Source organism: Dermochelys coriacea, chromosome 6 (assembly GCF_009764565.3).
Source record: "Dermochelys coriacea isolate rDerCor1 chromosome 6, rDerCor1.pri.v4, whole genome shotgun sequence".
Classification (NCBI taxonomy): domain Eukaryota; kingdom Metazoa; phylum Chordata; order Testudines; family Dermochelyidae; genus Dermochelys; species Dermochelys coriacea.
In genome coordinates, this window is record NC_050073.1 from 78,595,222 (window position 1) to 78,610,177 (window position 14,956).

At 36.9% G+C, this 14,956-nt stretch overlaps 1 protein-coding gene across 7 annotated transcripts in view; it reads right to left on the reverse strand.

Moving 5' to 3' along the window:
- STRN3 (striatin 3) overlaps positions 1-14,956 on the reverse strand; it is a 98,797-nt gene that overhangs the window by 21,131 nt on the left and 62,710 nt on the right. For 3 of the 7 annotated variants that reach the window (XM_038404563.2, XM_038404561.2, XM_043516533.1), the window contains 2 exons: positions 7,488-7,625; positions 1,387-1,520 (listed from right to left, as the gene is read on the reverse strand). In XM_038404563.2, the coding sequence (XP_038260491.1) occupies positions 1,387-1,520; positions 7,488-7,625 (272 nt within the window). The remainder of the gene's footprint in view (positions 1-1,386; positions 1,521-7,487; positions 7,626-14,956) is intronic. The other 4 variants (XM_038404565.2, XM_043516532.1, XM_038404562.2 and 1 more) reach the window with 3 other exon arrangements.

Below are 14,956 nucleotides of genomic sequence, written 5' to 3' on the forward strand. Positions count from 1 at the left end.
ATGCACTTTTAAAATACAACTCAAATCTACTGTTATTAGAGCCTTCATTTTAAAATCTGAAAAATGACTTATTTTCTTAGTTTTCTCTTTTCCTCCTCAGTGAGATTTTCCTACCCCAAGAAAGTATCGCTGACATTTGCTGTATATAATTGTTGTCAGAGTGGATGATATATTGCCTATGTTATGCAGGCGATCAGATTAGATTATCAACCATCCCTTCTAATTTTAAGATCTATTCTATGAGAAAATTTAGCTGTAATTTCTGTCAGAGAATACTACAATGTCCAAGGTCACAAACAGGATTTTAATAAAAACCAAAACTACTTTTAGGGAAATAAATTTAAAAGGAAAAAAATTCAGAAGAACATGAGATTTTTCTGTTTTAAAACTTCAAATCCATTTTATACACTGCAGTTATCGCAATATAATGAATTATAATTTTGTTCAATTTTTTTAGATAATATGTTGGGGGGAAGGAATCGATCGAAGTTATGCAACTTCAGCTACGTGAATAACATAGCTGAAATCGACATACTTAGATCTACTCACCGCGGTATCTTCACTGCGATGAGTCGACTGCTGACGCTCCCCCGTCGACTCCGGCTGCGCCTCTTGCTCCAGTGGAGTACTGGAGTCGATGGGAGACCGCTCAGCGATCGATTTATCGCATCTAGACTAGACGCAATAAATCGACTCCCACTGGATCGATCATTGCCTGTTGTTCTTGCGGGTAATGTATACAAGCCCTTATTTATATAAAACACAATGCAACACTATTTAAGATATACCTCAACGTGTAAGGACTTGCCTGGATGGATGAACGCACACAAACTATCCCCTGTCCGCCCCCAAACCCAACATCAACATTACTAGCCAGTACAAATTTCATATTAAAAATGTTACCATGGACAGTAATTTTGTGCACAATGGAAAAAAATGTAGGACACTGCTGTATGATAAAATGAAGGAATATTCCACACATGTAAATCTAAAATTCACACTACAAAGATAAGCTACTATACACACACACACACACACACACACACACACACACTTTATACATAAAAATAGCAAACATCTAGAAATTTAAGTTATCAATGTATGGTTTTAGGTCCAACATTTTAGTGTTCCATTTCTGGGGCAATTCCCATTTTTGCTTAGAAGAATTCACCTAAACCTGTTTGAAAAACATGTTAAGTAAAAAACAAACAAAAAAGTTAAAATATGAATTACAAATTCATTAATTAAAAACTAATCATATTTAATTTTTATTTCACAAGCTGTTTTGCCAGTTTATGAGGTGTTTCTTTCTATAGGTTCTGAAAAATTGACCATCATTGATTATATTCAACTGTATAAGAAATTTTAAAATAAAATTTCACTTACATCATAACTATAGTCTGCATCATTTGTTACTGTCAAGTCTGCAAGGTCTCCAAGGCCCAGTACACTTAACAAAACATCATCAGAACCCATAATAAATGACTTGCCTCCTCCAGATGAAAACGTTATTGGCTCTGCTACAAAGAACAAAACAGTTTAAGTCTTGAGGAAAAACCTCAAATTTACAAGATGAAAAAACTGCATCAGTCATCACTTAAAGGCACAGCAGCGTATAAGAACTGAACTGTTATTAACTAGATATAAATCATGGTAAAATCTCCTCCTCCTAGTGGAAAAGAAAACATGAGCATATACATACATACATACGAAAATAATTCTTTAAGTCCTGGTCTACACTAGGGAGGGGGATCAATCTAAGTTACACAACTTCAGCTACATGCATAACGTAGCTGAAGTCAACGTACTTAGATCGACTTACCGTGGTGTTCCCCCGTAGACTCTGCCTGCGCCTCTCGTGGCAGTCGAGTACAGGAGTCTACGGGAGAGCACTCGGCGGTCGATTTATCGCATCTAGATTAGACACGATAAATTGATCCCTGGTGGATCGATCACTGCCCGCTGATCCAGCAGGTAGCGAAGACATACCCTAAATTTGAAGCTATTAAGGCAACAAACATTTACCTCCATGAGCAAGTATTTTTAGCACTCAGCCTATAATTCTCCACGAAGGACCTTCACTTCACAACATATATACAGACAGGGTTTTAAAACACAAGAACCTACAACATTTGCAATTACTAAGTTCTACATTTGATTGTATCCAAACATTGTTAATAAAGTTTAAAAATAGACAACTGATATTCATGTTAGCTAGCTGCATGTTCCTTAAAACATTTGAAGCTTTACACATTTTTCTTGTTGATTATCAATTAGTTCTAAACAATGCCGCTTTTGAACACGTGTTAATTTTCAATTCAGGCTTGAATCATCTTCTCCAGCATTCATTCACACTCTTTACCTCTTCAGCATTGGCTATGACTCCCCCCTGCATCTCCACAAAAAAAATTTGTTTGCAAGGTATTTGAATGAGGATTTACACACACAGCTTCTGGAAAAGAATTCTGCCTTACTGCAAGTTGGGTGGGTGGGGGTTGTTTTATTTTTTGATATTGCTTTCCAAAGAACATAATTAGGACACCTGATAAGGGAAAATATATTCCTGATTTAAACTTTCCAGGTAAAACTGCATGTATGCAAGAGAGCAAGCTATTTCTTCTGTTAATTTTGGGCCAAAACTACTTGACAATGTCCCTTAGTAGTTTTCATTTTTGCCAATATTTCATCCTGCATCCTAAAACAATCGGATTTATTTTCCCAAGGAAGTCATACTTCCAATAAGCAAAACGTCCTAAATTATTTTCAGGGTTTATGGATGTACAAGTTTACTTATTACAAGATGAAACATTCTTATTTTAGTCACCAACCCTAATTATACCAACTCTGAATTTCCCAATATTAATGTTCCAGCAGAAGTAGAGCAGTAAAGAACAGAAGGAAGTGATCCATTATGTTCTACATGAAACGTGCATTATGATGACATGACAAAAGGTCTACGGAGAAACACAACCTGCAAAATCTTCACTAAATGTAATAGGATTGTTCACTGAAGTCCATGTTTTGCCTGGCCCCTACAAACACACAAGGAATATAGGAGGGGAAAGGCAAAGGGCAAGTAAAAACCCTGAAGAGTCTTTCTCCCATTGCTGAGCCTGCACAAGAATTCAAAAATTCCAGTCCCCTAGTGTCCAGCGTCTGCTCCCTTACACTCCCCTTGGGGCAAAGTCGTGGCATCATGAATAGAACTGTTCAGTTACAACTCAAGTAGTAAGCTGCACCCCATAAGAGGTTGTAGTAAGAGGAACATATCCTCTCTGCACCTGGGAACTGTAGGCGATATCCTGCTTCCCAAATGTGTAATGCATCTCAGAGCAATCTTTGGGATAGTGTGCCTCTCACTATCAATTTCCCCACTGTATTTTCCACTGCATGCATCCAATGAAGTGAACTGTAGCTCATGAAAGCTTATGCTCAAATAAATTTGTTAGTCTCTAAGGTGCCACAAGTACTCCTTTTCTTTTCACTATCAAGAGAAATTCAGAACTCCCCACCTAAATCTACAGTAACTGTACTCAGACTCATCTGAAACTTCAAAAAGGTGAACAGAGTTTAGAAGTTGGAAGCTAATTTTCCAAAAGCAAAATTTTCGTTCTATCCTGAAATGCTGTTCCAAATTTCTCATTTTAAATTTGGGGCTTTTTTATTTAAGCAACATTCATGGTCAGAAGTTTTAATAAAAATAGATGGCAACCAAGTAATAAAAAACACACGAACATACAACTATCATCAAAACAGAGGTAAACAACTTTGAATAGCAAAAACATTTTTTTCATTGCAATGGACCTACCTGAAATATTCCAAGGAAAAAAAAAAAAAAAGGATAATTAACATTGATGAGCTACTGTTAAAGATTAAGGATTTTTAGGAATGAAGGTTACCAGAGTTATTTGCTCATGCAGTATAGAACTGTATGGTTATTATCCTCCTCCAATTTAAATACAAGTATGTTCTGGTGAAGTCACTTTCTATCGTATTCATACCAATGACAAGTTATGCTCTAGTATAATATTTCTTATGGCAGGGACTGAGTAAAAAGATGCACCAGCCATCCTAGCACTTAAACTTGTTAACATTGTGCATAAACAAATGAAATTCAGCCAATAGCCTACGGATTAAATATTGCACTATAAATACATAATCAGATGAGCTTAAAGCCCAATCACACAAACCTTCCCTCTTAGTCTATTCTTTAATCAAACATTTATCATCCAGAGGTTATTTATAATTATCACAACAGCAGCCAACATTACGTACTGTATATACAAATAAGCACTATCGGCCAATTAACACTATTATTTGCCTAAAAAAAGCAACCATTAAAAAAAAAAAAAAGTCTGCCCAGCTACTCATGTACCCAAAGAGAAGGCTTAGAAAGGCTTAGAATGCTCTGAGTAAGACCACAATGGAGGACAGCAGGACTGTACCAATGGACTAACCCTGTTTTCAGAAATTTAAGTGCACAATTATTAGAAGATGTAGCTGATTCAGAGTGGTTTTTAGTGGAAGACTGACAAATGTGTGTGCTACATTTTATGGTTTTTCCAAGCGTATAAGTCTATGACAAGTTTCAATTTGCATCAATGTAACTAGCTGTTTTGAGATAAAAACATTAAAATAGTCCAAATGCGATTGGAAATATTTTAAAACAGGATAATTGTTTATAATTTATCATCTTGTGAACCACGGGGAAAAAAACCCCACCTGTGCACAATCACACCCAAGCCTCTTTGTATCAGAGCTCACACACCAAAAGGTACCATGAAACCAATCTGAGCCTGAATAGCATTCTGGTTATTGGCATGCAAACTAAAGTGCCAAGCACTCCCTTTCTTTCAGAATTATGGTTTCCAATGTGACATTACAGTAAGTAGCCTCTTGTACTGCAGCAAAGGATTACACAGGCCATTTGTGTAACCAGAGACGTATTATGGCTTACTGCAACTCAACAGTTGAGCTAGTATGGCCTGGTAAGGAGGATTATAGTGAATGTCCTAAATCAAAACTGCTTGAAATAGTTAGATGAAATAAAATCACTGGGCAATATTACGCTGTTCAGATACAATTGTTATTTATGGCTCATTTCTTTTTTATTCATGATAATGAAATATGCTGTTCTCATTCAATTTATTAAAGCAGCAGAACATGGACAGAAGGAGCGCAATGAAGATTTTCATTTTGTTCTGGAGCTTCTACAAACGAGATGACTAACCTATCTACTACTATTGACTTCATACCATCTGGTGTAGACATAAATTATGAAATATTTGTTTAATATTGTCAAAGGACCACTAACAACAAGTTGAGAGAGAATTTAAGTTTTAAAACTCGTTTTTAAAAAGCCGCAGGATGGTAAGGAAAAAAATAAGACATGGGATTACTAGGATGTTCACACTACAGCTCTCACTGACAGAAGTATACGAAGAAAATCAAAACAAATTGATGGGCTGGAAAATATGCTCACATAACAAAATGGAAAACAGTGTGAAATGGCAAAGTTCTAGAGACACCTTTCAGAATGATTTGTGAACATACTGAGTGCAATTTTTAATCATCCAAAGCATTTGGTGGTATAACATTTCCCTGAGAAGACCCCTCACCCACCTCCACCCGTCCACCCAGATTCACGTGAACTAAGCAACAAAACATTTTAAAAAGGTGTGGAAGTATTGGTTTTTATGGTCCAACATTTTAACCAGATTACAGTCCTGTATTTTAGAATGAATCAATGTGTTCTAAAACACAAGAATAAAAATCCAAGCAAGAAACATGTCTTGCTTTATGATGGGTTCACAGTTGAGATTAGGCGTATGTAGTCCTCGCTCTAGAATACTGCGGAGTTTCTGGATAAAGATGCAATAGATGGCACCCCAAACAATGGAAACTATGGCCCCAAATGACTGAAAGAAATCTCTTTCCTCCAATTCTGATTTGCTCTCTTTCTTTCTTCCTAAACATTACTGAGTTTTGTAACTCATCTTGCTACAGCTATGAACTCCTCAATGTGACAGAATTACATCCTGTCCTAACAGCAGAGAGGAGTGCTGCATTCCTCTCTGCCTCATCTAGGTTTGGAGCAGGTAGTTTGACTACAGTGCAGGAAAGATGACCTATAGGCAGATCTGAGGGAATTGTAGGAGTTCAGAAATCCCAACAGGTATATATCCCGATACAACAAAAACCCTCTCATAAGGGAGTGAGGCTGTAAGCGATACAGACAGGGATTCACTGTCAGAGCACTCCATGCTTTTAGCAATACTGCATACTGCGATGTGGCCACAACTGTTGCAACAGGCACAGATACAAGTGGCACAGTATGACTGCAACCCACCAAAAAAGTTTTTACAGTGCACTATATGGGTAAGTCTTGCACTAGTGCAACATGAGTGTGTAGACAAGCCCTAAAAGACTATGTCCAAATTTTACTTTTAACAGATTACTGTGAAATAAAAGGACAACTTCTTACTTAAAGACAACTTCTTAAATAAAAGGACACTGGAAAAATATCTGGACACTGGAAACTGTGCTTGACTGACGCACAGTGACAGACTGATGTTTTTATATTGTTATAAATCTCACCACTTTTGGGGCAGTTATGACAACATTGGGGCTAGAAGCTACTCAAAGCCCTGAAGATTGGAATTTGCAATAAATACTTCAATACGTTTTGTGAGAAAGACAGATTATAATCTTAGTTTATAACACAACTGTGTGACCTTTGGCATGAGACTAACACTGAAGTAAGCAGCATTAGTACAAATGCTGTATTAATCTAAAAATAACTCAAGTTGTTAAAAAAAAATATAGATGCACAAAATCTTGTAACCAACCCCCTTCCAAGTGTTTAACTAGTTTAAGTCAATTTCCCAGTGCCTTTCTTGCAGGAGGTGGGATGAAAGTGATAGTTCAACAGCATCTGGAGCTAATGGTTGGTTAAGGAGAGGATAGATCAAAAGTAGCTAATTAATTTTAAAAAGTACTCTACCTTTATAAGTATTATTAATAATTTGAAGGTAGAGAGCCAAACTCATGCTTTGTCATTACTTCACTACTTTTAAATAATTATTTTTATCTCACCTTTTAATACAAATGGAGTATCAAACTTACAATCATCACTTTTTATACTAAGTTTTATAACGTAACATCCAGGTAAGATTACTTTAAAAAGGGATTCTGCAACAAGGGACTTAAGAGTTGGCAAAGTCAGAAACCAGGGAGTCGAACATAAAATTGAATAAAAGACAAAAAACACTTGACATGTAAAGTTCTAATTTTGATTTCTCTGAGACACAAAAGCTTTAAGTGGTAGTTGTGCAAAAAAATCAAACTTGTGTGAACAGACTTGTAAGCACTGTTGATGTCCTATTATTGACAACTGTAACAGCATTAAGTGTTTGAGGGGATAAGTGATAGCGTGTGTTTAAATTAAAACCTTCTAAAATATAATAAGTAGCTGAATTTTTTTGTACCTTCCTCTGCTCTTGAACCTTCATCAGTCATTCTAGAAGAGGGTGACCTAGATTGATTAATGATTCCTGAAGGGATGTGGGGTAGCTCATCATCGCCCAGATCTGCTATCATGTCTTGAAGTTTTGTCCTGTTGACCCCTGTAAATTAATGTCAGCAGCAAAGGTTCATTTGATTGCTACTGCTTGACTTGACAGCAGTCAATAAATCCAGTTTCCTAATTAAACAAGAAAGATTACTAATGGAACCTCCTTAAAGAATAAAGACATTGGTTATTATTTTTGGTTATGATGCTTTAACTGTTATATAGTGTTGTTTTGGAAATTTTGAAAACCAGTTAAACACAATCTGAAAACTATATTCAAGTGCTTTTGTCGACCTAGTCAAAAAATAGATTAGAACTGGCTTGTTCATGTGTAGTACAGCTTTATATTCTGCTGTGGAAAAGGAAGAACCCAGCACCTCAAGTCCCTATGAAAAACCAAATATGTTACAGTTATAGAGAGTAACCTTTAACAAAATACATCAGAACTAAATGTTTGCAGTATTAAACAATTTTAACTACACTACATGAATTAACACAGAAAAAATCTCAAGTACAAACAAAGTTACCTTACAAAGGAAAGAGGTAGAGATGACTTGTAACGGGGGTGCAACAAACAATTAACTTTCCCTGTTGGTTTTTAAAATAGTACTTAAAATTATTCTTTGAGCAAAATTTTTATTAAGCCCAATCATGATTAGTCAGGGCCACATTCAAAATAGACTAACATATGTCTACAATTAAGTTTCTAATTTTAAAAAGTCTGATTTGATATTGTCACTGGCATTTCTATCTGTAGAGAATATAGTGCTGATAAATATGTATGACCTTACATAGTACAGTTCTGCATTAAGGATGTGGGGTTGTTTTTTTTTTTTTAAACCTGCAACATTCATATCCAATATAAAGGTAAAGAAAAAAGCAAAAAATAATTTGCAAAAGAACAATTTTTCAAAGTTTCATCTTATGTTAGCCCATTTGAAAAGACATACAATGATATAAAGAAAAATGGACTTCTACCATAAAGTGTCAGACAAAAAGAAAACTAATAACTTTAAAGGTTCTACAAGCAGGACATTTCAGATAAAGTCATCTAGGATTAAAACTAGTCAACATATTCAGAAGCTTTTGTCTCTTATCAAAAGATGTTATTTATTTCTCCCTGCACAGATGTATATTCTCAACTGGATGTGCAGTCTGGCACTCACATGTCACTGTAACACAAGTTAGAAATACACTGATCTCTTCCCAGAACACCAAGCGATAGAGGGTGGCAAGCTGCACAGTGGGATAGTTAACCCCGGTGCACTGCTCTCTCTGTCGATGCAAGAGCATCAACCGTAGTGAATGCATTACACCATAAAAAAGGGCAGTGTGTGGATGTACAAAAAAGAGGTTTAATTACAGTGGTGGACAATCATTGACGTAACTTTGTAGCGTAGACATAGCCTTAGTTTTCAGTAGAACCAAAAATTATATCTTGGTGTGGTCACAGATGATAAACACTCTCCTGCTTTCAGTAGTATATGCAGGTAAAGATGCAATTTGCCCAAACCAGTGTTAAGTTGGGTTTAATTCTGCTGGAGACAAGTTTACCGATTTAACAACGAAATATAGTATTTTTATACAAGCTGAAAGACGTAGCTAAAGATAGCAAAAGGGGTAACAGGAAAGCTATGTTAGTTATAAGTAAATAGAGCTGCTTCAGTTAATCGCCCATACAATGCCAACTTTTTTTCTTTTTTTTTTTTGATCTAGTGTACAAACCTGGGAGCAATCCTTTCCTCAGCAGATTGTAGATGGGGCACAAGCATTGACAAATGTTTCAAAACTTAAGTATGGTACTGCTTGTACCCCCTTCAGTTTCAACTAATTCTGTTCAAGACGACAGACTAAAACAAAAACAGGAAAAGGGGAACTTTGTGCCACTGTTAAATGCATAACACAATACTACTCACAAACTAGCTTAAATTTTCTTCTTCCTTAACTCGTTTGCACAAATTCATGTTCTTATTGACATGCATGCAGTAACGCTGATGGTGATGGACAAGAAATTCTTAGTTAAGACGACAGAAAAACAGCCTTATCCGACCCAGTGCTCCATCTAGTCTTGGACAATAGAATGGTAAATCCCTTTAACTTTTTCCTCATTTGTAACTGAAAGTAACTGAGACAATGTGAGACAATGGAAGTGTGGAAACTTCAAAAGACTATTATAGCAAAACAAACCAGATGCCATAGGCATGGGGATTATTCACTAATGTTTGTTTGTATAAATGTTGTATGTATTTTTGCAAATTAGGGATTATATTCAGCTTCATGGGAAGGGTTACCAAAAACGTATTCCAGGAACTACAATGGGGGACAATTACTGCAAATCCCAGGACAGGTCAAAAACTCCAGACAACTACCCCCCTCCCCCTCCCCGGGGGGGAAGGGTAAGGGGGGGGAAGATTCAATATACTGGTTCAGACTAGGATCAACAGGCCCAGCAGACAAAGTAAGGGATTTTGGCATAAAGAGGCAGTGTGAATTAACTCAGACCCTCATTTTGATCTAAGAAAAAGACAGGATAGTGTTACAGAGGGCAAAGCCCTATTAGCAAATGTGAAGGACTGGACCCTGCTAGTGTCTCCATGTGGAAGACAGAACCTTGTAAGCTTAACAAGCATGCAGATTTTTTGTTTTAGGATTTTTTTTTTCCTGTTATACCTTTGTCCTAAAATAAGCATACTGTGCTTTGTGAAAGCTCACTGGTTACTGGTACGCACTGTCATTTTCCCTTGAGACAGAGAATTGCAGGAGCTGGACTAAGTCAGACCTACTGGAATAAACACTGTGAATTTCAGGGGCACTGCAAGCCTAAATCTCTGGTCACAGGTCCCCACTCCTAAGGATGATAGTTGGAGGCCTTATACCTAAAGGGGAATCCTTGATGAGACAATTGAGGGGGCAGAGGTGCAGTTAAACCCAGAACTGAGACAGTAGTATTTACCAACTCTGGGGGTGTTGGAACTCTAAATTCTTTATTTGCAAAGCACTTGAAGCTCCCCAGATGGAAGGTGGTAATAAAAGCTCACGAACATGTGTAGGTTATTCTAGATTGTACTACAACAAGCCTATGAAACCTGCCACACAAAAGGTGTTTAAGATGGAAGTGACTTGGTCAGGCTTCTCTGAATGTAAGCAAGCAGGCAAACATTGGTTGAATTCAGTCCAGTACTCTCATGCACAAGGTTCACATGCAAATGAGACTGGAAAAGTCTAGTCTCAAACTAATGAAGAGTCTGAAATAATTTGAGACATCTTCACTGGATAAAACTGCAAACTAAGAGTTTGCAAGTGTGATATCTAAATATGTCCAAGCTAAAAAAAAAAAAAAAAAAAAATACTGCTTCACCTTGAAAAAGGTGACAATGAAAAAAAATAAAACAGCTTATTAAGGCAATGAACGATTAATACGAAAATAAGATCACCTGAATTTTAGGAAAATGGTAAGAGGTAACCAAAGCCTACAACTCGTTAACTTGCTTTGTGAAAAGAATTGTTACTAGGAATTTAGTACCCTCCTTTAAATTTATGAAAAGCAGGGCTTCTGATTTGGTTGGTTTTAAGGGAATGAGCATCCACCAATTTACTTCAAACTAAACTAAGATCACATCACCCCCCGCCCCCCCCCCAAAAAAAAAGTAAATGAGAAAAAGACAAAAAGCCCAGATTCAGTGAGAAGAATATGGCCCTTTATCTGCTTTTCAGCTGAGATGTCAAAGTTATCATTTGTAAATATCTCAGGTCTAGGGCACAGGATAAGTCACAATTTAACCCCCACAGCTTTCATATAACTTGAAATCTGTCTCCACACTCTTATGAAGGTAATATCCTACAAGAAAAGGCTTTTTAGCTTAAGAAATAATGCTTTTTGCACTTTGTCTTTCCTATTCTTCCAATCAACAGGAAAACAGCGCATGGGAAAAAATGAGCCACAGGTGAGTATCCTGTCTCTGACAAACTTTGGGGGCATATAAACAGAAGGCAAAGAAAACACCCCAACATCCTGCATCTAAGTAGTAAACAGTGCGTTTACACTCATGAAAATGGGATCTCAGATAAGCTTGGCTGGAAATACTGAAAAGGACTCTACGTAAGTAACTTCTTTGGACAGGAGGTTAACCGTAGTCTCTAGAAGGCATGATTTTGTTTAATATATAAGCTTTTGTTTCCAGTATCCTTACTCTATCACTTAAAGCTTGATTTTTTAATAAACTAAACTTTGTTTTTCAGTATAAATATATTTAAGTGTTCTGATATTAAGCAAGGTGCTGATCCAGAGCTGAATCATATGAATCAGCTCAGGTGCTGATAGTGAACAGCGTTTGTTTAAATCTTCTTTTTTGAAATCCCATTATCTGCGGCTTTCATTCCTTCCTTTCCTTAGAATCATGAAATCTATCATTTCATGATCACGTTTACCAAAATTGCCTCCCACTTTCAGATTTGCTAAACAATTCCTCCCTGTTGATCAGAATCAAGTCTAAAATGGCCGTCCCCTTGGTTACTGTCTCCACTTTTCTAGAACAAAATGTTATCCCCAGTACATTCTTAGAATGTACTCGAAATTTTGTATTTTGCTGTTATTTTTCCAAGAGATGTCTGAATAGCTAAAAGAAAAAGAGGACTTGTAGCACCTTAGAGACGAACAAATTTATTTGAGCATAAGCTTTCGTGAGCTACAGCTCACTTCATTGGATGCATCCGATGAAGTGAGCTGTAGCTCACAAAAGCGTATGTTCAAATAAATTTGATAGTCTCTAAGGTGCCACAAGTCCTCCTTTTCTTTTCACAAATACACACTAACACAGCTACTACTCTGAAACCTGGATAGTTAAAGTTCACCATTACTACCAGATCTTGTGTTTTGGATATTTCCGCTATTTGTTCTAGAACTGCCTCATTCACTTCCTCGTCCTGATTTGGTGAACTAGAGTAGACCCCTACCATGTCATCATCCCCATGTTTTACCCCTTTTATCTTTACCCACAGACTCTCAGCTGGTCTTCCTCCCACCTCTTTCTGGACCTCAGAACAAGTGTACATTTTCTTGATGTATAAAGACAACTCCTCATCCCTTTTAACTCTGACTGTATTTTTTGAACAAGCAATTCCTCTCCCTCTAAACTAATATTCCAGTAATGAGACTTATCCCACCTAGTCTCTGTGATGCCAATTAAGTAATAATTTAGTTTATTTAGTAATTCTTCCCATTCTTCCTGTTTTATTCTCCAGACTCCTTGCATTTGTGTATAGACAGCTAAGATATTGAGCAGATTCCCCTCTTGTTGCTCCAAGAACCTTATTGTAATTTTCCATGTCGCACCCTAACAGTCCTCGCTTAAGTGACCTCGCGTAAGGTCATTGCTTTTTAAGACTTACCAGTGGGCTTTTGTCACCTTTCCCCTCTGAAACTAATTTAAAGTCCTCCTCACTACACTGCTCTTCCCCTTCTTGGTTAGGTGGACCCCGTGTCTTCCCAGCAGACATTCTTGGGGCTTAGAAAAGCTGCAGCCCCTTCCATGTTCCACAACAGTTAATATACCCCCACAGCAAAATGTATAATCCTCTGGTCTCTCTGTTTCTCTGAGTGACTCACTTCATGATCATGAGAAAGCACAATCTGATTGGGGTGGGGGTGGAGGGTGAGAGTGCACTTGTGCATTTAAAGCAAAACTTTAATCCAAGTACAAATTCAACAGCATTCAAAGCCTACCATTCAATCATTTTATACATAATCCAAATTTAAAAAAAGGTAACTACATCACATCAGTTCATTCTTTTCAGAAACCAAAAGATACCAGTGCGTTTATGAATGATATTGTCACTATGGGTTGTGCACAGCCTGAAAAAGAGTTCTGAAAGTTAAAAAGGGATCCAAATTACCAGGGACAAATTTTCAAAGGTAGACCTACTTTAGTACTCAAAAATAAATTTGAAAACCTATTTCCAAAATAGTTCATGGAAGCCTGGTAATTGCCCAACTGGTTGTTTACATGCTAAATGCAGGTGCACATTTCTGCATACCTGTTTACTTTTTAGTTTGGCCCCAGTTAGGTATACTTAACTATTTAAAAAAAAAAAAAGTTAAGTAACCTCTGACCCTGACAAAATTACACCTTATTACATGAACAAGTCCTTCAAAACTTTAAAAAACAAACATGCACAAACTAAATAATTAAGTGACATTAGAGCTCACACACAAAGCAGAATAGCATTACATATTTGAACAAGTAATTTAACATTTAAAGTAAATTAACATTTAAATAAAAAACCTTCCTTTATATTTAAAATCCATTAGCTCAAACTATTTAGCTTAACAAAGAGAAGGTGACTTGATTACAGTCTAAGTATCCACATGGGGAACAAATATTTAATAATGGGCTCTTCAAATTACCAGAAAAAGTTATAATACAATCCAATGGCTAGAAGCTGAAGCTAGATAAAAATAACACTGGAAATAAGGCATACATTTTTAATGGTGAGAGTAACCAGCCATTGGAACAATTTACCAGAGGTCATGGTGGATTCTCCATCACTGACATTTTTTAAGTCAAGATTGGATGTCTGTCTAAAAGATACGCTGTAGGAATTATTTTGGGGGAAGTTCTATGGGGGCAAGAGACATATCTGGCTTCAAGACTAAGCTTGATAAATTTATGGAGGGGATGGTATGATGGGATAGCCTAATTTTGGAAATTAACTGATCTTTGACTATTAGCAGTAAATATGCCCAATGGTCTGTGATGGGACATTAAATGGGGTGGAACCCGAGTTACTACAGAGAATTCTTTCCTGGGTGTCTGGCTGGTGAGTCTTACCCACATGCTTAGGGTTTAGCTGATCACCATATTTGAGGTCGGGAAGGAATTTTCCTCCAGGGCAGATTGGTAGAGGCTCTGGGTTTTTTTGCCTTCCTCTGCAGCGTGGGGCACTGGTCACTTGCTGGAGGATTCTCTGCACCTTGAAGTCTTTAAATCACGATTTGAGGACTTCAATAGTTCAGACATAGGTTAGGGGTTTGTTACAGGAGCGGGTGAGTGAAATTCTGTGGCCTGCGTTGTGCAAGAGATCAGACTAGACGATCATAACGGTCTCTTCTGATCTTAAAGTCTATGATTCTATACACAGTAGACCAGACATTGGTCCCTTCTGGCTTTGCAATCTATAAATCTATGAACATGTTAGAAAATAATGTAAAGTCTAATTTAAGTATATATTTATCACTTACACAGAACTTAAAAAGTGCTTCACAAAAATTTTTGAACTCGCATGTAAAATTACTTTGGACCAAATATACCTCTGAATTAAAATAGTGTAAAAACATTGCATTCAATGGAGTTACGCCCAAGTTAAACCAGTGCAACTCAAATACTAATG